The sequence below is a fragment of the Chiroxiphia lanceolata genome, chromosome Z (assembly GCF_009829145.1).
Source record: "Chiroxiphia lanceolata isolate bChiLan1 chromosome Z, bChiLan1.pri, whole genome shotgun sequence".
Lineage (NCBI taxonomy): Eukaryota > Metazoa > Chordata > Aves > Passeriformes > Pipridae > Chiroxiphia > Chiroxiphia lanceolata.
The window spans coordinates 62173161-62197817 of NC_045671.1; the positions used below are offsets into that span (position 1 = coordinate 62173161).

At 41.4% G+C, this 24657-nt stretch overlaps 1 protein-coding gene across 1 annotated transcript in view; it reads right to left on the reverse strand.

Annotated features, from left to right (window-relative positions):
• SVEP1 (sushi, von Willebrand factor type A, EGF and pentraxin domain containing 1) overlaps window positions 1–23689 on the reverse strand; it is a 122821-nt gene extending 99132 nt beyond the window's left edge. Inside the window, exons 1-3 of the mRNA XM_032676112.1 lie at window positions 23127–23689; window positions 6312–6567; window positions 4935–5111 (exon numbers count right to left, since the gene is read on the reverse strand). Coding sequence (XP_032532003.1) covers window positions 4935–5111; window positions 6312–6567; window positions 23127–23639 — 946 coding nt within the window. The 5' untranslated portion in view covers window positions 23640–23689. The remainder of the gene's footprint in view (window positions 1–4934; window positions 5112–6311; window positions 6568–23126) is intronic.
• Window positions 23690–24657: the final 968 nt, after the last annotated feature.

The following is a 24657-nucleotide window of genomic DNA, read 5'->3' on the forward strand; positions in this document are numbered from 1 at the left end:
AATAAATTACAAATTAAAGAGTAAAGTATAGCAAATTATCTCCCAAAGGGTTACAGAAATGGGTTCCTGATTAGAGAGTTGTTCAATAAAAGGAGAGAATCACTGACTGACAGATGTTGTACACAGAAAAAGGTCTCTCCAATAAAGCCTTTCTGTCCCTACAGTAGGCGACTCTAACCTCCAAGTCTTTCCCAACTGATCAGGTTTTGTAAGCACTACATTAATGCTTCATTAAGTATGTAAATCCAAACTTCCTTGCTCAGCTGTAATCCAAGTTTTTCTAACTTATCCTGTTTAAAATTTTTATTTGCTTTCTTCTTTTCGTTTATCAAGATCTGCAGGTTTATGTGACACAAAACAACACAGTAGTAGCCATTTAACTTTTTCCTCAAGGAAAGGCTCCTTTTTCAATTTGTCAGTTTTCAATTGCTGCAGGTCTCACAAGGAGCCTTCTTGGAGTGATAGCTAAGTTAGAACTGAAGAGTATTTTTCTGATTTATAAATTAAAAGCAAAGGAGAAAAGAGGAATCAAAACAAACTTCTGCCAAGTTTTAAGATGCAGAATCAATGACTGAAAGCATTAAATAGCATTGCTTTGTGAGAGAGCAAGAAGCTAAGTTCTAAGAGCTTAAAAATCTGCAGTTCTGTGAACTAATTCAAACCTTCAGATTCAACAGGCAAATTTAGCCTGAAATCTTACTGTGTCTGGAAACATTTTGTATGGTTTTTCACAGTCCCTTTATTGCTTTCTTTTCACTCCCTGTCTATGGGAATCTCAAAGTGCTGTTGGTGGTTCTCCTCCAGATTCATTCTAGGCACCTACTGAAGAACACAGGTATGTTATTACACGTCTTGTTAAGTATGGATCCCTTGGGACTTGGAGGGAGCTTGTAAACTCAGTGAAAATTTTTAAGTACTGTCTGGTAAGTTCAAGATGGTTGACAAAGCTTCATTAAGCCAGTAACTCCTACAAGGTAGCTAAAGAAACACCTCCCACAAAGAAATATTGAGAAAGGGTGATTCAGCCTCCAGTGGGGTAGAAGCTCCTCTCAAAAGGAAGGGAGGAAAGAGACAGCATGGTAGAAGAGATGTTTACTTTTCTTTGACTAGGCTCTTGGAATCACCACTGGAAGTAAAGTTCTTTCTGTATGATAAGGGTTGGACTTGATGATCTCAGAGGTCCTTTCCAACCCGTCTGATTCTATGATTCTATGACTAAGAAAAGAACTGCTAGTAATATACTAAACACAATTTTTTTTTTCTAACTCGAAAGCTATCCAGTTTATGAACAGCAGGGTTTGTTTTGCATTCTTAATAGGAACAATCCTGAAAATCTCATGGAAGAAATGCTCTGCTGAAAATTGGGTCCACCATACAAGAAACCACAAAATGCAAATCTCCCCTGCCTTGCTGGACCTACATTTTCTCAGTTCAAAGTCTTTTCAGTGAATGTGTTCTGAATCAAAATTTGTAAAAAAAAAAAAAGTAGAGTCTTCATATTATTTCAGGTTTTGCTGGAAAGGTTCTTTACAGATCTAAACCATGTGGTGTTTTGAAGAAAAAACTGTTGCCCTAGTGGTTGTGCATATGATGACTGATATGCTGCATATTCCTAAATAAAAGCCAAAGCAGCCTATTAAATACTCATACCTATAATGAAATTCTACATTTCAATAATTATAGCCAAATAATGAACCAAATATAAACAAAAGAACAAAATACCAGCCTAGATTACATGGAATTAATTTACTAGTTCTGCCCCGTGAACTACCAGCAGCAGTCACAAGTATTGAGGCCATGCTGCTGAGAACACAGCTGTGCTGGGCAGGGCACGTCTCCAGGATGAAGGACCAACCACCGCCTCCCTAAGATCTTTATGGTGAACTTGCCACTGGCTGCCGCAAGAGAGGAGCCCCAAAGAGAAGATACAAGGACTGCCTGAAACAACATCTCAGCCTTGGCCATATTGATCATCATAACTGGTCTACTCTGGCCTCCAATCAGGAGGTCTGGAGACACACCATCTATAACGCTGCTGATGCCTTTGAGAACGCACGCAGGATCACTCTCGAGGAGAAAAGACAACGCAGAAAGAATCGTGTCTTGCTGAATATACCATCTAAGGAGTCTTTCTGCTGTGCCTTTTGCCATCGGATATGTCTATCTCGTACTGGCCTCATAAGCCAGGAGTGTGTTTGTAACAAACGTGGATAGAGCCTTCCTAAATCTTCGTTCGCGAAGCCTAGTCATCATGATGATGATGATGAGTTATAATACAACAATTTCCTAATCTCCCCTGTAACTGTGGCTGGGCTCAGGAGTAACTGATGAGATGAACATGATGGGTATCAGCCTTTATTTGCATCATCTTGTATCTTAAAATAGAACTTTACCAGAAGGATCTTGACAAAAAAACCCCACAACCTGTGAAAAGACTGTGTTAAAAACATATATCCTAATCTTCTGTGACAGAGAAGAAGATACAAATAGAGATCCGGACATTTGTTTTACTCTTCTATAAAAGGTACACTTGCCTTGAACAGGTCACCTTTTTACTGGTGAAATGGAAGACACAATCTTAGTGAAACTCACAAAATTTATTTTTGCTGATTTCTGTATTTTTCTTTGGTTGTCTAGTTTGAAACTCAATATTTGTAATCAAGGAAAAGAAGGAGAAGAAAAAGTGAAGAGTATTGAAGAAGAGGTGTTCATGTACTTCACAATACTTGGGACTGATCACAGCACTGCCTCCCTTCGTCCTCTCTCTCCCTTCCTCTACCACAATTGTCACAGACATCTCTGGCCACATGAGGCTCCTAGTGAGGGCCAAGAAGCTTTTGTCTGGTTTGCTTTTTGAAATAGAAAACAGTCAGTCTGTTCCTCCTCCTGTGGCACATCATCAACAATATTACAAAGAACAGGAGGAGGGCACTGAAGCCAATTTCTACTTTTTGGTACTAAGCATGTGGCTATTTTATTTTATAGAACCTTCCTAGAGAGTAATTTCTGGTAGTCATGAGTTTTTATTATGACAATTTTTGCATGTTCCTCTGATGCCTCATATTTAAAACCATAGGGTGGTATAATGCAGAAGACAAGTGCATACAGAAAATATTCACAGAAAATAAACAAAATAGCAAAAATAACAGATAAATATAGCAAAAATAGCAAAAATAACAGCAGAAGAACAATTTCCCATCTCAATGAAAACTGTTTAAAAAAAGTCTTACTGTATTAAACAAACATAGGCTAGTGGACTATCTGCATGTTTAACCAAACAAAAGCTAAAAGTAGCTCAATTAAAATTGAAGTCCTGTCATTGTAAACTTGCCACAAGTCCTCTTGCACATTATACAGTGAAGAAAAGTTAAGATGCATTCTTAAGATTCCTTATGCTTTACAAGTCAACAGCTTTACAAACCCACAGCTATGTTCAGCTGTGAAATGTTAAAAGAAAAAAGGTTGGAATCCTTTTCAGAATAAAAGATTTCAAAACAGGCCATTTTTCCTTCAAAGAACACATACTGTACTTTTTTTTTTTGTCTGTCTTGAAGAATACAGCAGTTGAACAGAGCAGACATAAAGAATAGGTTTGAATTACTCAGTTCAAATTCCCCCTAAAATACATGTATGCAACTTCAATTACTTTCACATACACAGCAGATGGCTGAAATCATCTAATACAACTCCCTTCTACAAACCTATTTCAGAAGCACCTGCCAAAGAACTAAAAATGCAACTTTTGTCTGCAGCTGCAAAGCATCCATTTAAAGACATCTGACTTTTACCATTTTTGGTGGCGCTTGAAAGGTGTGCTCACCCCATCAAATGAGTCTTTTTGATGGCCCATTATCTTTAGGAATAGCTCAAAACAATATTTAATGACACAAGCTACTGATAGAGGCAGAAATGCTGTATCTGTTTTTTTCAATAGATTACTAGGGCACCTGAGGTGGAGGAAATTGACTTTAATGACAAATGAAAAAAATACTATGAAAATCTGATTTAAAATAAATTAGATTTACAACTAAAAATAAGCAAAATGGAATAGTCTTTGTTAAGAGTTAATTGAGCACACAAGGAAGCTGCACTCACTTACATAAAATATGATTCTGATGCCATGTGCCAGTGCTGACATCGATTCTGAACTACATTCCTCTACAGATGTTGCACTCAAACCTCAGTGAATTCCTGTCTGCCTATAGAACAAAGGAAAGGTGTTCCAGAAGCACTAAGTGAATTAGAATGTGTTAATTGGTAGGGAATATAATACAATTGATCAACTTCAGCAAATAATTGTAAACTGCTGTCATTTTAACCACAGACTTTGAATGTATACTATTAAAAGGACATTTCCAAAAAGTAGTAACAAAAACAATCTCAGCAAAATGTGATGACAAGTTTCTCTTTAGTGACCCAAATGCTTTCTTCCTCTTTAGTAATTGAAAGTCAACATGAGGGAATTAAAGCATATTTACTTGACAGTAAGTTTTGCCAAGAATTTGTCCTGCAAAGATCCACATATATAGCCCCTCTGCAAACAGGGAAGTTTATGAAAGCTCAAAATGTGATCAGAAAACTTCATGAAGGAAATAGGTACTATGAGCAAAACATATTACCTGAGACTTGGTAAACTCCTAGCAACAAATTTCTGATGTGCTGCGTTTTAAGGAAGTTTTACTTTGTCAGAACATTTGCCCTATTCTTACCTCTTTCCTGTGCATCCCTTTGAGCTATTGCTGAAGACAAGGTATGAGGTGAGTTTAACTGCTAGAGCTATTCTGTGTCTTCGATCAGAGACTGTCTTCCAGACTTGTACGCATTCTGATCCAGGTTCATATTCATAATCCCAAACGAATCTTTTCACTCTCAACTGGATTAGCCACGTATTCAGGGCATACAGAGAAACCCAAATACTGAGACATGAGACTCACCTGTGCATTCATGTTGTAGTCCTTTCCCATAGTACCCTTTTTCACATATACACTCAAACTGGCCAGTGTGAGTACCACATTTACAGCTTGCCATGATGTCGCAGCAGTTTTCGTTTGCCTCACAGAGATAGGAACAATGTGATATATCTTCTTGGATATAGCTGCCAGAGGGTAGGTCTGAAATAGTATTAACTTATTAACAAAAAATTCAAACAGAAGTTCTCACACAAGCCTCATACTATGCCACTAGTGGAATGTTTGTTAAAAACCCTAAGTTCCAGTTCTAAGCAGTAGCGACATCAGCGTGAAGCAGAGCCTTGCTATGCTCAAAATGTAATAAAGAAAAAAAATTGGTGTCCTTGTTCTGGAAAAAGGCTCACTGAAATCCATAGTGCACTCAAATTTTTTCACTTGGCTTCATTTGAGTCTAACACTGCCAGAACGCAGTCTCAATCCCAACAGAAGCTGTTGAGACAGCTTTTCCCAGCTTTGGTGGATGATATATTTGGCATCAGAAGAGTATTTGGTCATGGCATGTGTAACCAGTTGGTCATACCATAAAAAAACTCAAGTCTTTGTTCCGGCACATTCACACAGACCAATCCAATCTTACCTGGAACAAACAGGATAGCAGTAACGCACCAGAAAGGCAGTAAAGCCCTGCTTATTTAAAAGCTGCATGTTTTTAAAAATTGTAGCAAATACATGCAAATGGCTAGTCTAAGGCATGAAAATGCATTTCTAAGCTTCAGTCAAGCCTTGCAAACAAATGTTTCACCATGTGTTCTTGCTTGTCTAAACCTACTCTATTTTTCAGGAAGAATTTTTTTTCTAGAATATAGCAGATTAAAAGAGGGTAAAACCACAGCCCAAACTCATTCCATCGCTTGCACTTGCCAGTTTCACTGAATGCATAAGGTCATAAGACCAAATTGTATTTACTCTTACACAGAGAGTTCTAAATCAGTTCTGAGCAGAACAAATTTTGTTGTTATGTAAGATACCAAAAGGTATTACGTCTAGTCCTGAAGTGTATACTAGGTGCCTCTTTAGGGCAATCATGTAAGGCTCATCCATTCCAGCACAAGCTACATTGGGCTAAGAATACAGTCTGTTCTTCATGGACAAAATGAAGAGCTGAATGAATGTAAATACGTATATACATCAATGAGGAGAATTTTGCTCACATTTTGTTTATGATGAGTTAGTCAAATAAAATTTATCCTTTTAATGGAGGAACAAACACCTCTGCTAGAATGTATGAGGAAACAAAAGGGAATCAACACTACATGACATGTAAATGCAAGACACTACTGGAGATCTTTCTATTCAGACCCCTCTGCTCTCTGTAGATTTCTGAGGTTAGTACATTAATACCTTCATGAAGAGCTCTGCGTGCCAGAGCTTCAAACTCAGTAAAACTGTGAAGAAGGTAACAATGATCTTCTTTTGGGTGGGATGCCATATCATTCAGTTCTCGGATATTCCCCTGCCATATCCCAAAGGTGAAGATCTCCACTCCAAATTCACGCAAGGATGCTGCAATGGGCCTTGGGTCTCCCCCATTGGAATATCCATCCGTAATGAGAAATATCACTTTTGTGGAATTTCCACGGGCATGCCGCAATATTTGCTGGAAGAGAAAATGAAATTGCACACCTCAGCAAAGAGTTAACAGTGGTTGATCTGTACACTACTTCCCTCATGATGTGACTCCTTTTATTTGAATTATACAGATAAATTAGGCCCTTGCAAGATCTCCCACTATAACAAAGGTCAACCAGCTGCAAGCAGAGCCTGTGGTTAAACAAGGCCAACCACTAATTTACAATGCAGTCAGTCACAGTCTGCAAAATCACAGAAATCACAACACCATCTGAAATGAGACACTTTTTACACTGACTGATAGTCACCTATGCATCAGACAGCAATGATTCTGACCAGTGCTTTAGCAACTTTGTTGTCTTCTGCTTAAACAGGTAATCCAAACATTGAAAATCTAGTGCAAGACCCAAAATATGATCTAACATATTTTAACATAATCTTATGTTTCAATCCACTAAATTAAAAAACCACACTTCTGATTTATTCTTAGTCTATTCTCAACAACCATCTGGACTGTCGGTTATTTTAACCCCAGCACAGGACTCCCCATCATCCCTGTTGAATTGTTCTTTTCTCCCTTACAGTGGTTTGCTAGCATCACTTCAGGTTGTCAATTATGGCATCAAAACTGCCTGTGGTCCCTTCCACCTTGCTGTCATCTACAGATTAAGGATCATTCTTTCTAATACTTCACACAGAACACTTGTGACACTACTCAGTAGCGCCTGAGTGAGAACAAATGCCACAGATTCCTGCCCATTTCATCTCTCCAGTCTGACAGTGCACTACTGCACTGCTAATTACTCTCTAAGTACATTTGGTTTTGGATGACAGGCAGAGCACCTCCAAAAATGTAATGTTGATATGCCATGGACTAGAAACCATGCAGTTACCATGCTGGTTAGCCACTGTCTGTCAGAGTCTGAGTAAATATGGGACCACTACAAACCTCCTACTGGTGGTCAGGTGTTGACTGCAACCTTAAAGCAAGAGATTGTGAAAGTGTACTTCCTCCTTCCTTTGTGAACTTCTGTAAAAGGAATTAGATTCCAACCTTCAATTTGGTAGCAGGCAAATTACTACCATGTTTATTTCAATAATAGATCGTACCATGCTACAATCAATACAAAAGACCACATTTGATAGACCTATGAATGATACTCCAAAAATCATGTTGTTGTATGATGAGTAGGTAAATGTATTTAAGCCACCCTTAACAAACACAAATTCCAAAAATGGAGGTGACCTGAGTTGAGTAGTTTTATTACAAAATCTTAAAGTAAAACTTATGAAGTAAAATCATCTGCCTTTGAGCTCAAACAAAAGTATACAGTCTAGATGAGTCTAAATAAACCACAGAGTTTTTATATCCCTTCTCAAGTAAGCCAGGCCAGGACGATTTGATTTCAGGACCATTTGATTTTGATTTGTCAGTTCACTGATTTCAGGTAGATACTACACAAGTAGGCAGACTGCAAATCAAAGCATATACCATTGACACTGTGGTCTGAGAGACTGCCAAACAACGTTTTGCTGTTGGACTTGATTTTGTTACTGCTTCTATGCAAAACCCAAAGGGAGTGAAACCAAATTCTCTTGGACAAAAATACCCTTCACAAATCAAACCTATTGTTCCTCATATTGTTTAAGTCATAAGTGGAAAACCAGAATGAAGTGAAAAACTAGAATGAAGTAGAAAGCTAGAATGAAAAGAATCAGGAAGAAAAAAGACAAGACAAAAGACAACACGAAGACAAATAGGAAAAAAAGTACAAATGTCTTATTTTAAAAATGGATTATAAAACAAGGGACATTGCAGGCAGAGAGGGTAGTGCTATTTATAATTAACATATAATTAATATATTTAGCATTAACTGTGCTATTTTAAAATAGAATATAAGCAACTTAAACTTCTATCCAACTTCTTAAATATTCAGGATGAAATTCTCCACTCAGGATGTTTGTCTCACGCTGTTTCAGTGAAAAGGGGTTTTTTTGAAAAACAAGATGAAAAAAACATATGTTCCATCCATACTTGTTTGATTTTGGCAATCACAGCATCTCTGAGCTTTGAAGAAAGAACTTTCAATCTGCAAATCACATAATAAAGGTGGAAAAGTACGCTCCAAATACACTCAAGTTGTGGAATATGTGTAACTGAGGAAAACCCACAACTTACACAGGATTAAGACAAATAACAGAGATTGCCAGTGCAATTCTCTGAAGATCCCACCTACAAGCAACTTGCTCTAGCAGCATACCATTTCAACTCGTGACTATGTCATGACATGCACAGAAAGGGTAACAAAGCTTAATTTTGGAAGGATGTAGCTTTGCAATTTCTGTAGTATCTGTTTCCCTGTGCAAAACACAAAGGTGCACAAACTTTGCAGATGAAGGTAGTGGATGGCATTACACATTGCCCTAGTTCTTCAGCAATTGATACTCAGATAGTAATCAAACTTCCATATTTTCCTTAAATACGGAAACATGTCTGCATGAACAATGAACCAACTGGCTTGTTCCTCAGTAGTCTAGCCAGGACAACAGAGATCTCATAAATGATTTAATTCTGCTTAGTAAATTACCAGGGATCTCTGTTTTACAAAATTAGACTGCGAAAAATGTCCTCTGAAACTGCTGAAACACGAACTCTCCATGTCTTTCCATGCGATCAAGAAAGTTCCTGATCCCATGAACAAATGCTTACCAAGCCCTCTTAAAAGATGAGGGTTTGAGTAAGTGGGAAGCATCAGTAAAAGACCATTTTTGAGGAGTAAATGACCATTTCTGAGGGGAAAATACACCTTAGCTACATGACTTTCAGACAAGGCAAGCAGCAAACAGCTTTTTGTTCTCTGCATCTCAAAGGGTAATTACCTCTTCAGGACAGCACTTTTGTCACACACAGACACAAACTGAGCTAACAGGTAAAAGAGCATGAGGCTGTCTTCCTGCTACATGAAGACTTGAATATTCAGGCATCAGGGGATCTGAATAGAGAAACAGACAGACAAACAGACAAGATTGCTACATATTGCCCCTAGAAATCAAAACAAAACAAAACCAAACCACTGAACAGCTTGGCCCTCATGTCTTGCAGCTGTAACTCTAGACACAGAATCCCTGCTGTATAACGGCAGAGGGAAATAACAAGGGAAGGAAAAAAACATTCAGCACGGGGTGGAGGGGAGACCAAAGTCTATTTTTAAATAATTTGTGTATGTCTGGTGGTCCAGTTAGTGTTTTGCTTCTTTTTGTGAAAGCACAGTGACACAGGTTGCCATCCAGAGCTGCTGACAATCCAGGTATCACTCCACATTACTCTACCTCTTCTCTCCAATATTTGTGTGGCATTTCAGATAATTTTTGTTTCGTCTAACCCTGACTCACATTCCTCTATTCTGAGAAACCTCTCTCCTTTCCTTTCCAGAAAGTGGTTTTGAAAGCTGTTCTTTTCCCCAACAGAAATATCATATATTTTTAAATGTGTGTTCACTTAACCCCTAAACTTATGAACACACACAGAGATCATTCCACGTATTTCACCAGTCCCTGCCAACTTCATGGACTGTATCTACATAAAGATGGCTTTTTTTCACGACAAGGCTTTGCAGTCCCTTCATAAATCATCATGCTCTTCAATAAATACAGTTTAAAAGCCCACTAAATGGTACTAGGAATTTAAAAGGATCCTGAGAACCTGTTTCTTTGGTATGAATATCCACATCTGCTTTTGATTTTATCGTCAAATGAAAATGAGCACAAGCCATAACTCAAAATACAGTGCTGAATGACGTTTAATTGAGAACACAGCCCATTTGGTCGATGCTATAAATTAATAAGGGGTAAGTACAAACAAAACAAACCAATTAGTGCTCTTGATGATTGACAAGAAATGCGTGGGGTCACTAGAAGTATCTAGTCTTTTACCATTTTAGTAACTATTTTCTTGTCTACACTTCTTTTACAGGAGTGATAGATCAGTCAGTTTCAGTAAACCTTCCAGATCTTAACTAAAACATTCTTTTCACATTAGCAAAAAGTTATTACCATCTGTATTGTGTTCAGTGTCTGTTTAGTGTGCACAAATATCTGGCAGACTTGCCCAATTTTTTGTGCCAGTAACACCCCTTAGAATTAAAAAATGAAGCCTTGTGCAACAAAAGAGTTGTCGTACAAAATCCTCCTCTAGAAATTCACTACTGTAAGGGAAGTTAAATCCCATTAATAAAGTCACAAAAACAGCTAAACCTCTAAATTTAGTGTTTTTAACATTAACATGGAGTTTGTAATATAAAGTTAGGAGGCAAGAAGCATCCAAGGGCAAAGACTCCTTCAGTCGCTTGACAGACACAGCAAGGACATTGTCAAAGGTTCTTTGTTACTGCCTCAATTACCTCATCTGCATCCAGTATGTAAACATATAATCTTGGGTCTGATCCCTGTCCTTACTCTGTGGTTTGCTTTTAAAGAAGATTCTGACCATAAAGGACTGGCTATTAATAAATCTGTCTAGAGGGAAACAAACTGAAATGAGTTAACCTCTCTCACTTTACAAACTAAGCCTTAGGTAATGTTAGACAGCTCCAGGATCCTTGCTAGGAGAAGCTTGCCTTAAAAGGCTTAAGTTGGAACCCAGCCCTCAAAATAACATTATCCTAGCATTCACCTTGTAGGAAATACACTACCTAAGGGAATGTTTTATGTTATAGGTCAGGAAGAACCACCACTACATCTCAGAAGCAAAACAGAAAGCCCTCCACTAAAGAGCCATTCAGCTCCAGTTGACCACTTACGCTGAATTTCTTTGCACTCTAGGAATAACATAAAACTTATAGTCTAGGGGATGATTTCTGAATAGAATGAGATTATTCCTTTTTCCCAGAGGATCACTTATTCACTATAAAAGGAATAATTCCCATTTCATAATATAACAGAATTAATTTAACTATATGTAATACAATATATTCACTATTAAGCACTGCATAGATTTGACCTATATATTCATCTGAATATTAAAACAGTATGTCTTAATTTATCACGGATCGTTCAGAAACAGACCTGTATGTCATTCACAAAGGAAATGGCAATGCTAAATCTCTTTGCAACGCTTAACCTTTGTTTTAAGGTTTCTTTGCTTTCATCCTTCCTGCAGGTAAAAAGATCCAAATCTGGCAGAAAATTTTATGCAAATAAATATTCTATAAACCAAAGAATAATGAGTACTGGAATCAACCATAGCTTTTGGTGGAGATGAGGCACTTATCACCGAATCCAGAGCAACCCTAAGGAACCTGGTCACTCACAAGAGTAACGCAAAGCCAGGGGGTGACAAGTACAGTTCCCCTTCATCATGATACAAATGCTGTTATTCCCTTACATAAAAGAGCTAGCTATACCTCTTGTACTCCCTCTCTAAAACAGCAAAGTTCTGATTTTACCACCTTTTCTTTTGGTCACTGAACACCACTATTTTCACTGTTCCAATCAAATGAACTAAAAGATATTCCACAGTCAGAGGTTTTGGTTTCCAAGCTTTTACTACTTTCTTCTGCACTGCTACACAAGCTCTAGAGCCACTCTAGTGCTGTTACCTAGATAGAAAAAAAATTAACTAATTTTAAAGCTTTCATTAGATATTTCCCTAGCAAAAAATGCACTCATAATTCAGAGAAAAGATGTATCTATAGAAATAACCTGGATATTTAAATAGTGCTCTGAGTACTGCAAAGTATCATCTCAGCAAATCTTACAACTTTGTCAAATACCCCCAATCTACGGATGAAAGCACACAGATAAAAAGGCCAGGTATGCTCATGGCCAGGACATGTAGAGACATGTCATCTAAGGAAGGACTGACAGATCTAGAATTGTTCAGATGAAGAAAAGAAGGCAAAATGTACATATCCATGCATATATATAAATACTTGAATTACGTACATAAATATATATATAATTTATGTACATATATATTCCATATACATAGATCCATGTATATATACAAATACTTAATGAGTGGGGGAGTAAAGAAGATGCATAAAGAATTTTGATAGCATGAGGGAAAAAGCACAAATTTAAAGACCAAAATTCCACTTAAAGAGACCTGGACAAATCAGAGGACTGGGCAATCACCAACCATATGAAGTTGAACAAGGGAAAGTGCTGGATTCTGCACCTGGGATGGGGCAATACTGGATGTTCGCATGGACTGGGGAATGAGATGCTGGAGAGCAACTCCATGGAAAGGGACCTGGGGGTCTTGGTCAATGAAAAGTTGAATATGAGTCAGCAGTGCCCTGAGCCAGGAGGGATAACCGTGTCCTGGGGGGCATCAGGCAAAGCAACACCAGCCACTCGAGGGAGGGGATTGTCCTGCTCTGCTCAGCACTGGGGCAGCCTCACGAATATTGTGTGCAGTTTTGGGTGCCACAATATAAGAAAGATATTAAGCTATTGGAGAGTGTCCAAAGGAGGGCAACGAAGATGGCGAAGGGCCTTGAGGGGAAGCCGTATGAGGAGAGGCTGAGGGCACTTGGTCTGTTCAGCCTGGAGAAGAGGAGACTGAGGGGAGACCTCACTGCAGTTACAACTTCCTCTTGAGGGGAAGAGAAGGGACAGGCACTGATCTCTCCTCTTTGGTGACCAGTCACAGGACCCAAGGGAATGGTCTGAAGTTGTGTGAGGGGAGGTTTAGGTTGGGTATTAGAAAAAGGTTCTTCACTTCTACAACCAAAGGCTGGTTGGGCACTGGAACAGCCTCCCCAGGGGAGTGGTCACAGCACCAAGACTGACAGTTCAAGAAGAGTTTGGATGATACTCTTGGGCACATGGTGTAACTCTTGGGGATGGTTCTGTGCAGGGTTAAGAGTTCGACTCGATGATCCTTGTAGGTCCCTTCCAACTCAGCATATTCTGAGATTCTGTGATTCCATGAAAAAACATTTTTACTAAAAGGGTGATCAACCACTGAAACAAGTTTCCCAGAGAGTTTATGGGATCTCCATCCCCAGAAATACTCAAAACCCAACTTGGACACAGTCCTGAGCAACCTAAAGAAAAAAACAAATAACTCAAAATCATCACTGGCTTTGCAAAAACAGGCACTACTACCTAGAATTTTGGCTTACACAGTTGTGTTGATGCCTTAAGCCCTTAATGTTTTTTTATTTTTCTAATATTGGTAAACCTTGTAAGTTTTATAGGTAGATTTTAAAAGCAACAGCCCTCACTCCCTTGCATCCCTTTCCCTGTAGCACCCTTGTTTACACATTCCTTAACCCTCTTACCCCATTCTATGCTCCCTATATCACTCCTACCCCTGAATACAGAAGAAATGTTTAGTCTTTCGTCAAGGTAAGGCCTAGATTGTTGGCAGAACTGCATATCAGGGCCTGAACAACAAAATGAAGTCAAGAATTAGGTAACTATGTACCCTTTGTGCTCTGATGATGGTGAAGATGGGATGAACAGAGGGTCCCAAAAGACACCCCAGACCCATTTCAGGGGGTGGACCCGGGGCGGTCCAGAGTAAAGGCCACAGGGTGGACACATCTGGGATTGGATGGATGGTATTATAAAATATAACATCTGGGGCACAGGGGCGCGCGTCTTGTAACATCTTAGCCTTGGCAAATAAACCCTTTCTTATCTCACCCCTAATTAACTGCTCCGGGAGATTTTTTCAGCACCATAAATCCCACGGCAACAGTGTGAGGACTGTTGGATCTGGTGACTTAAATTGCGTGGCTTGCCATTTTGAGCCCTGAACTAGAAAGAACCGAATGCGCCTAATTTCCAGAAAACAACTAACATACATATCCCTTCACTCTCTATCATTCTGAGGTCTTCTAAACAGGACATTAACAGACAAAGCATGCTATGTACATAGCCATTTTCTAAGGTCTTGGTGCTATACAACCTTCTAACAACTTTATCATGATCTCCAAAAATTGCTAGAGGCCCTTATATGCTGCTATGTTGTGTGCCATATTCAAAATATCATCTTGTTAATAGATCTCAGTTTGATTTGAAAAACTAAAACCCCTAGTTTTCTTTGTCTGTGAGCAATTTCCATCATTAAAATAACAAAACTGTGACTTGATTTCTCCAGTACTGCTCCAGTCTTCTGCTAATAATAAAAACAGGGACTCAAAAATATTTTACTGAATATGTAATTGATCTCCATGTATTTTCAGACCAAGCACTCAAAACACTATTGACTAGTGCATCTGCCAAATATTTGTTTCTTTTGTGTTTGCTTTAAACATTTATTATTTTAAAAAAAGCAGGGGGGAAAAAAGAGCTGAACAGCAAAATCAATTCCAAAAGGACAAACACAGTTCATAACCTTGCCTATCTACTGAGAGCTGCCATTGCTCAATTATCTTCTGAATAGATATATTTTTTATATATATGAATATTTTTTTTTTGCTCCAGGACTGCTAGAATTGAGCAACATTAATAAAGATTATCACTGCTAAGAGTTGTCCCAGACCAAGTGGGTGTTGGGGACTGTCTGGGAGATAAATAAGGATCTCTGATTACCTGTTTATACTGTATGTGCCCAGCAGAGCACCATGCCTCTGAATGCTAAAGCTTTTTACAGACTGCTGTTCATGTCTTCCTGGTTGAAGTTACTAGTGAGACTCTGAACCAAAGGGAGCATCATAATTTTAACAAAAGCCTTTGTTTTGAATTGTGTTAATATCATAGAGAAGTAAGTTGGTCCAAGATTTGAACAGCTTCCTGGTCATATAAAGAGCCTACCTGTTGCTAAAGGCAATAGTGCTTTTAATTTCTGCACCTGGAAAAGTCAGAAAATTCTGACCACCACAAACATTTTGTCTCACTGCAAAATCTGACTTACAAATTCCAGTAACACGTGGAATGGGAGGACAAAGGATAAAATATGTATCATAGAACGTGCAAAATAAATTTCATACGGAATATTAACGCTGAAGCTCGTGTTAGGAACTACTGCTAAACATGATGTGTTTTGGTGTAAAGACCTCTCACAAGTCTAGGAAATTTGTTAAAAATAAACCAACTTATTTTGTCCTAACTTCTTCAAAATTTTAATGCTGGGAATTTATTTCCTTCTCTCGGAACAAATCACTCTGTAGTTCTTCTGGTTTGTCTTCATATCTCCGGAGCAAAGCACATGCTAGGACTGATTTCTCTGTGAAGGTGCTAATTTTAAGGACTGGGGATCAAAAGGTACTTATAATCAGACCACTCCGGCAAAGGTCCTGAGACAACAACAAAAAATGGTTTTATCCTGAAAAGGAATCTATTCCTGAAACATTTAGGGTGATGTCATCCAGATACCACAGCTGTGAAAGATTTAATTTGTTGTGCAGCTAGTTCTGATATTATATCAGTGAGATTTGTGTTAATTCCTGCAGCAATATCCCTAGTTTCTCGCTTCTGCCTCTGTATGTTACACTGGGAAACGGCTAGAGGCTTTGTAGTACCATACTGTAAATACAGAGTGTGCCTTCTAAGGGAGGTCTGTCTTGGTAGCTATGCAACACAGTGGATGCTGGCACTCATAATTATAACTGTCATCCTGAAAAGTTTCCAGAATGGATTACCTTCTTTAAGTGTCATATTGGTTTGCCTAGCTTTCAAGTTCATATACTTTTTAAACCTCTACAGAAGAGTGTGGGGGTGTGGCTGCACAAGAAAAAACAACCTTACTTTACTAGCATCTCTGAATACTGCTGATCAAACTTACAGCAGTGCAACAAGCGATAAACAACATGCCACAATAAGCACTCAGAAATCAATGAACAACAAGAGAACAGTAACGTTTGTGGGCTGATTTGCCATTCTCAAAGTTGCAAGAGCAAATTCCTTGGCCAGGAGCTGTGCAAAAGTATAAGCATAGACGGTAACTTGAATGCTGACAAATCAGGTTTTAATAAGCCATGAATTTTGCATGAATGTAGTCTAAATCACTCCATCGGACAACAATTCTTTTTATACAATATTTTGCATTATTCCTATTACTAGCATGAACATACTGTTGCAGTATATTCAAATAAAGTCCATGTTGTGGGGGGGCAGTACAAAACGTTAAAGGGAACTGGCAAGTGACTTTTTCAAGCCATGAAAAACAATGCTTTAAAAAGCAATGAAGAACGGAACACTCACTAGTATTTTTTGCCTTTTATTCATCAGAACTACCAAGTGTACTGCTTCTAGGGATATCAGAGAAAGAAGAACATGAAAAAATAGTGAGGTTAAGCAGGTGGTTAATTCAGGGTATAGAATAAGGTGGTGTATCAATGCATTTGCAGCTTCCTACATACTCAGTGGAGAGGGTAGCACCGGGATAAAGGGCTTCAGCACACCTAATGCAGAACTGCCTTATAGAGGCACTACACATGGGCATGACCCTACCAGTGGTCTCTACAGACTCACAGGATGAGGCAGCCTGAAGCCAGGCTGTCTCCCTTTACCACCTCACACTGATAAACTCAATTCGCCTCAATGAAGAGATGAGGCTGAAGGATATGTACTAGAATCCTTCGGTGCTTCTTATAAGGCACATATTTTAGCATTTTAAAAACAAACTGCACTTAAGTTAAAGGGAAGATAATAAGCGGCTAATCTGCTAAACACCAGACTTCCAAATCACAACTTCTGCTTAGACCCAAATTCAAGACACAATTTTGGAAGCACAAACAGATCAATTTCCAAAAAACAGGTTTTCAACCTAAGAAAATATTAATCCTGATTAGCCAGCCCCAGACATGATGTTAAGCAGAGCACTTTTTGCCTGTCCAGGCCAAAAAGTCAGAGAAAAAATTACTTAATAATTTCTTAAGGCAGCCACATTTCAGGCCAGGTCTAAACACAATGAACAATGTGCAGACGTGTACCTTGCCTCTGACACTGATGCATTAATCTTGTGAACAAATCTCATGCAAGGCTGTAGTAAGCAGGACTAGTACTTTTCACAAACACTACACTGATTAAAAGTGGTGATTTAGATCTGACACTAGTGATTGCTGACAGGAACTCTACTTTTAATTTGACCGGTAATCCCTACCTCATAGCTCTGCAATTTCAGAGGTGACCACAGAGGTAAAACAGGCTGGCTTAATTTTTTTCCACTGTATCTTTAATACAGATTGTCAAGGCCATATTAAAACTTAGAGAGCCCCAACGCTGTCATCTAATCAGTTAGCTCTAACTGACCTACGATATTTAGAGCATGATGCCAAAGATCATCAGTCTAGAATCTACTGCTCTCTTGTTATCAGCTGCTCGTTTTGCAGAGGTTATAGGAATAAAACACCATAAACACATTCTTGATAAACACACAACATACATGATTCTGAATGTTCATCTTCTCAGTGAGGGCACCATTTTTTTTAAAATAAAAAACCCTTGAACCATGCACATGGTAAGAATGGCTTAATGAGAGGAAAGTCCCGCTTGTCGAACCTGATTTCCTTCTATGACAAGGTAACCCACCCAGCTGATCAAGGGAAGCCAGTTGATGTAATCTTTTTGGAATTCAGTAAAGCTTTTGATATTGTCTCTCATGGGATCCTTCTAGACAAAATGTGTAGCACACAGCTGGATAAACACATCATGGACTGGGTGAGCAATTGGCTCACAAGTGGAATACAGAAGGTGATAGTGAATGGGGTAACATCAGACTGGTGACCTGTCACTAGTGGGGTTCTGCAGGGCTCCATCTTGGGCCTTGTGCTCTTCAACACCTTCGTAAATGGCTTGGATAGAGGACTGGAAGGGATACTAAGCAAGTTTGCAGATGACACAAAACTGGGAGGAGCTGTTGACTCCCTCAAAGGCAGGGAGGCCCTGCAGAGAGACCAGGACAAATTAAAGGACTGGGTAATCACCAACTGTATGAAGTTCAACAAGGAGAGGTGCTGGATTCTGCACCTCGGATGGGCCATCCCGGATGTACGTATAGACTGGAGAATGAGAGGCTGGAAAGCAGTGCCACGGAAAGGGACCTGGGGGTCCTGGTTGATGGCAAGTTGAATCTGAGTCAGCAGTGCCCTGGCAGCCAGGAGGGACAACCGTGTCCTGAGGGGCATCAGGCAAAGCATCGCCAGCTGGTCAAGGGAGGGGATTGTCCTGCTCTGCTCTGCTCTGACCTGGGGTGGCCTCACCTTGAATATTGTGTGCAGTTTTCGGCACTGCAACATAAGAAAGACACTAAGCTACTGGAGTGTCCAAAAGAGGGCAATAAAGATGGTGAAGGCCCTTGAGAGGAAGTCATATGAGAAGGAGCTGAGGGCACTTGGCTGTTCAGCCTGGAGAAGAGGAGACTGAGAGGAGACCTCACGGCAGTTACAACTTCCTCTTGAGGGGAAGAGAAGGGGCAGGCACTGATCTCTTCTCTGTGGTGACCAGTCACAGGACCCAAGGGAAAGGCCTGAAGTTTGTGAGGGGAGGTTTATGTTGGATATTACAAAAAAGGTTCTTCACCCAAAGGGTGGCTGGACACTGGAATAGGCTCCCTGGGGAAGTGGTAACAGCACCAAGCCTGACAATTCAAGATGATTTTGGATGATACTCTTGGGCACATGGTGTGACTCTTGGGAATGGGTGCAGGATCAGGGGTTGGACTCGATGATTCATGTGGGTCCCTTCCAACGTGGCATATTCTGTGATTCTTTGAAAAGATTTTCAATTTCCTTTGTGTCAACTAATTGTTTTTTTTAATTTGAAAATGGGATTCTGAATCTGCAAATGCACTGAAATTAAAAGCTAATTTTCCTAGTGGGCGACAATACTACATCTTGTACTTTCACGATTTTGACATACAGAAGAAACAGAGCCACCATTACTTATTTAAACAAGCACTAAATAAGCATTACAACTGTTTATTCTCAATTGATATGTGCTTACATTCTTTTGAGGGGCTTTTTAAAATGTTATTTAATTGGACAACAACAGAACACTGGATTTGACATGCTGGTTGGCTGTTTGTCATGATCCACATTAGATTCGAAACCATATTGCAGGGACCATATACTCAGAAAATGTGCCACCTTATTCTGTAGGTGCTGTGACAAACCTTCCGCTTACATATACCACTGATGTCAATAGAGTGATGGTGAAATACAAAAGCAAGAAGACTTTTTAATGCAACAATTATTATACTAACACAGAATGACTCCCAAAGCCTCCCTCAGCTACCACTTTGCCAGATTATTTAGAACAATTGGCTTGTCTAAGGCTGGCTGAGTGGTATCTATGACTTCTGCTCAATAGTAGTGCATACCTACAACTTCTAGCTCAGTTTTGAAGAGAAATGCTTCCCATTTTACTTACACTGAAAGATAGAAACAAGTCTGTCCTCTTAGAAGCAGTTGTTATTTTGTCAAGAGTTTGCAACACGGAGTAGCCCACAAAAACCAGTGAAGCTTCAAGATGTTTAAACTGTTCATCCATAAAGATGGCACATCAATGCTGGCATATATGTAACTGTGAGTCTTGGCTGCTAAGACAAGAACAACCCATCAAACTTCCAACATCGTATGATGACCCCCCCATTTCTATTTCAGAACTTATCTGGCAACAAATGTATATCCCTCCCATGAGGCACAGTGGGTGATGATAGCAGCGGTTATCTCTTGGGATCAGAAGCTCCAATACAGATGCCTACAGCTCAGAAATTCAGAAGTTATGACTACTAAGATATTTGGGCTTTATATGTATTCTTTAGTCATCAGCACCAATGCTTACTCAAACCTGTTTGTATTTTCAATTCTGCTGTGGTTCTTTCTCGCTGTCACAACATCTCTGTAGCTCTCCATAATGCAATAAGCAATCTGCTTAACATAAGCTGCATGTAGTTTGTGCTGTCCCACGAACTTATGCTGTGAAAAACTGAAGCCAGAGAGTTTTGCATGAGTGAGCTCAGTTTCTTCTTCCCCTCTCTTAGATGGTTTGCATGTGCCTTAAAAGAAAGACTGATGAACATAAGCACTTGCTGGCTCAAGTGTGGCACGAAATTCCCAAACAGGGTGTCAAACCCAAACACTGACACCACCTGGATCAGCCCTCCGGATCAAGGTGGTGTCTCCTGCCACTGTCTCTTGTGGTACATCCAGCATATTTCTGTAAACACCACAGAATTTATCTTCAATCTGCTGGGTAGGAATGTCAAAGTGTGGTACAAGTGTTAAAAATAAACATGGACAGCTCTGACAAAACAGAGAAAACTCTGCTCTATGAAGCACCTTTGGAGAGGATGCAAAACTACAGCGTCAAGGAGAACTCCCTTATGTTTTCAAAGAAGATGGACATTACGTGGTTGCGCAGCAGCTTGTCAAACTGAGCAGCTCTGGTTTTAGGATGGTATTAAATGAACGGTTTTGCTGCCATGGGTTCTGAGACCTGCTGAACAACTGCTGTGTAAATCTTGCTCCTGTTCACTGGTGTTCCCAGGTCCAACTCTAACCAACCTGATGACTTTGCAGAATTCACTTATCTCTCTCCCTCCACAGTAGTTTCTGTAGAACTGTCACAGGCATGAATTAATCACTTTATCTCTAACAATCAAGAGTGCTGCATGACGATTTAAGTGCTGGGATTATTCTAACTGTGCACTTTGCTTCATAGTCTGTTACTAGAACACATAACTGATACTATTTTGGGGACTTTGTAGTGCTTCACAGAGATTTTTGAGTTTGGAAAAGAAGCAGAGATATCGGGTCAGAAGCAGAAGAAACCCCATATTAAAGTGTAAAATAAGAAAAAAAAAGTGACATTTTAGAAAAGTGAAAGAAGAAATAATTACAGTTGTACCAAAATACAGTTAAAAGAAAAGACAGCAGTGTAAGAGTCCAGAGGAAATAAGTTTTGTTAGACTTTAAATAGAGATCTTCCAATAGCAGTATTTTAAGCTTAGAACAGTCATTTTCAGAAAAGTGTCTAGAAAAGAGAGTGTTTCCTGAAGATGTTAATTTGTCTGACATGAAGAAATCATACTGAACAAAACCACAGTACAGTATCTTTAATCAAGAGCCAGCAAGCAGACTGGAATTTAACCTTGTCATTCTATTGCAGTTCTCCCTGTCACTATGTGAATATTTTTCTTCCCACATTCTTATAAGACCACAGTGTAAAATGACAGTCATGCTGTTGCAGCCACAAAGTTTAGCTGGGCTCATGAAACTAAATTGTAGGTTTCTGAAGGGAATTTTTGTTTATTTCACTTTAAAGATATCATTAGTCAAGATTTTGTATCAAGAAAACAGATGGTATTTCTTAAGCTCACATTTTGTTTGTAACTGTTATTTTTAACTTGTATCGTTTAACTATTTCACACAACACCCCTGATGTGGATCTATATTGAAACATGACTTCAAGTGGAAGATCTAATACAGGGATGTGTTTTCCTAAAGCAGGTTTGACTTGTGCAGCTCTGAGCACATTAGACAATTGCTTTCTCCTGCCAAATGTGAGGAAGAGAAAAAGCTTTGCCAATTTCACATGCCTAGCAGTGATGCACCTCTTGCAGTTTCACTCCTCAACTCCGTATGAGAATGCATAAGATGTTTCAAGACAAGTACACCCAATGCTCAGCTACAGAACACTACCAGAAATTAGATGCAAAACCCCCAGAAAATGAGAGTTGCTTTGGGGGTTGCTCCTGCACCCACAGGGCAAATGACAAGGAGCAGCCTGGTAAAAAAGTTTCCAGAGTGGACTGGCCGTCCATGAACCATCTACTGGGAAGCCTCCTCAGCGTGATCAAGTGTGAATACATGCCCAGGAGCTGCCTAAAGCAAAGTTCTGCCATGGTCTGTATGACAACACTACAGATGATTGTGTTCCAGGGTCTGAAAACGTTCCTGGACATGCTTCTATTTACTGGTATAATATACACACTTAAGGGCATCTTTGTCAGTCATCAGCAATTAAAGCAGTCTCCTGGCGACAGTATTTGGTATCTCTGCTGATAGCTATTGGGTACCCAAGTCCCACCAACAAAAAACAAGGCAGACGTTTCAGATGCCAGAGTTGTCTCATATATATCACTTCTGAAATAGAGACATGGGCTCCATGCCCCTTCAAAGAGTGAATTTCGCACATTTGTTTGCAAGGGCAGCAGAAAATATGGGAATCGCAGGCGTCGACAGCACAGGAAGATAATGAGTAATTGCCCTGACCAGACTATTCCGCGTCCCAACCACACCATTTCACACCACATCATACAGCCCTACATCCCTTGACGCTCAACACCCTCGCATGGCACGGAGAGCCACACTCGCACACACGCACTGCCCAGCACACCACACCCCGAGCCGTCACGCCCCAACACCCCGAGCACTCCTGCGCCGCACACTGTGAGCCGCGCTTCCCCTCGCTGCCGAGACCTCCCCTTGCCACAGCGCACCGCACCTCAGGCACCACCGCTCGCTCCTCTCACGGCACCCCTCACCTCATCCTCACCGCACCGCTCAACACACATCCCACCGCGCTCCTCACCGCGCTCCTCACCACACCGCACCCCCGCACGCCCCCGCACCGCGGTGCCAGGCCCCCCAGCGCAGGGCACAGCTCCCGCCCGCCGCCCCGTCTCACCGCCGCCTGCTGGAAGGCGCCCTTGGTGTAGGTGCCTCCGCCGCGGTAGGCGATGGCGGGGATCTCGCGTCCCAGCAGAGCGCACTTGTGCTGCTGCGGCCGCCGCCGGGAGATGTAATCCACGCGTGGCACCACGTTGCTGCGCGAGGAGAAGGTGACGATGGCGACGCGCGTGGCCGCGGGCACCACGGGAAAGTCGGAGAGCAGCTTCTTGACGAAGCGCAGCTCGCTGAGGAAGTTGGCCGGCCCGACGCTCGACGACTCGTCCACCAGGAAGACCAGCTCCAGCCGCCCGCTGCGCGCCCGCAGCCGCCGCACCTGGCGCTTGAAGGCGCGTCCCAGCTTCTCCACTTTGCTCTCCGTCGTATCGGGCAGTGCCGGCGCCGCCAGCGCGGGTGACGCCAAAGTCGGGGCGCGGGAGAGGGCGCCCGGCGGGCCGCCCGCCCGGCCCTGCGGCACCGACAGCGACAGCGACAGCCCCCACCAACAGCAGAGAGCCACCAGGGTCCACATGGCGGGGCGGCGGGCGCGGGGACACGCCGGCAGCCGCGGGAGGAGAGCGGCTGGTCGCCCCCTGACGCCCCACCTCCTCTCTACTCGGAGGGGCGGCCGGCCTGTCCCTCTTTCCCTGCCTCCCTTCCTCCCTCCCCGCCTGCCCCCGCAGGTATCCGCGCCCTTTAATCCCCCCGCGGGCCTCCCCCGCGGCTGAGGCGCTGCCCCTCGCACGCCCCCCTCTCGGTTGCCCCCCCCGCGCCTTTCGGTAACGTTTTTCCCCCGTCCCTCCCCGCCTCCCGCCGCCTCGTCCCGCCCCGATGGGTCCCACACGGCTGTCGGGGGCCAGCCCGGCAGCTGGCCGTCATTGGAAACGCGGCGAGCCGAAGCGAAGTGATGCCCGGCTTCCCAGAAGCGGGGGATGGGGGGGGGGGAAAGGGGGGGGCGAAAAGGCAGGACCCCCCCCGAAAAGAGAGGAGCGCCTTTTCCGCTTCCCCGCTGCGCGGGCTGGAGCTGCTGCTCGCGGTTACGGAGCAAGGGCTTTGCACTGACACGTGCTGAATTAATCGTGGTTAATTTAGTCCTTTGTTTTGCGCGGAGGATGCGCCTGCGGCTGGGAGGTTTGAAGGGTCCGAATGGTCTGGTCCCGCTCCTGGCTGTCACAGTTTCACTTTCTTGTTCACTTCAGCCATCTGTGGACTCAGTTTTCCAACTTTCAAGTTGTACGTACAATACTTTATTGATGTATGTCTCACCGAAGTGTCGGCGAGGTGTTTGGATACAGAGGGGTGTGCGTCCACGAGGATGTGTGCCCACAAGGGTGTGTGCATGAAAGATAGGGACAGCGCTTGCATATGTACATCGATATGTGTACATAAATATATAGAGAGATATACATGGATGTAGCAACAGTGACAATAGCTTGGGCTTGTTATGAAAAATTCCTTATAGCCACGTGTGAGATTACAAGCCATTTCTTGGAAATTTCTTCCTGTGTTGTCTTGCTGTCTGTGAATCACTTTGGAAGAGACCTCCCAAA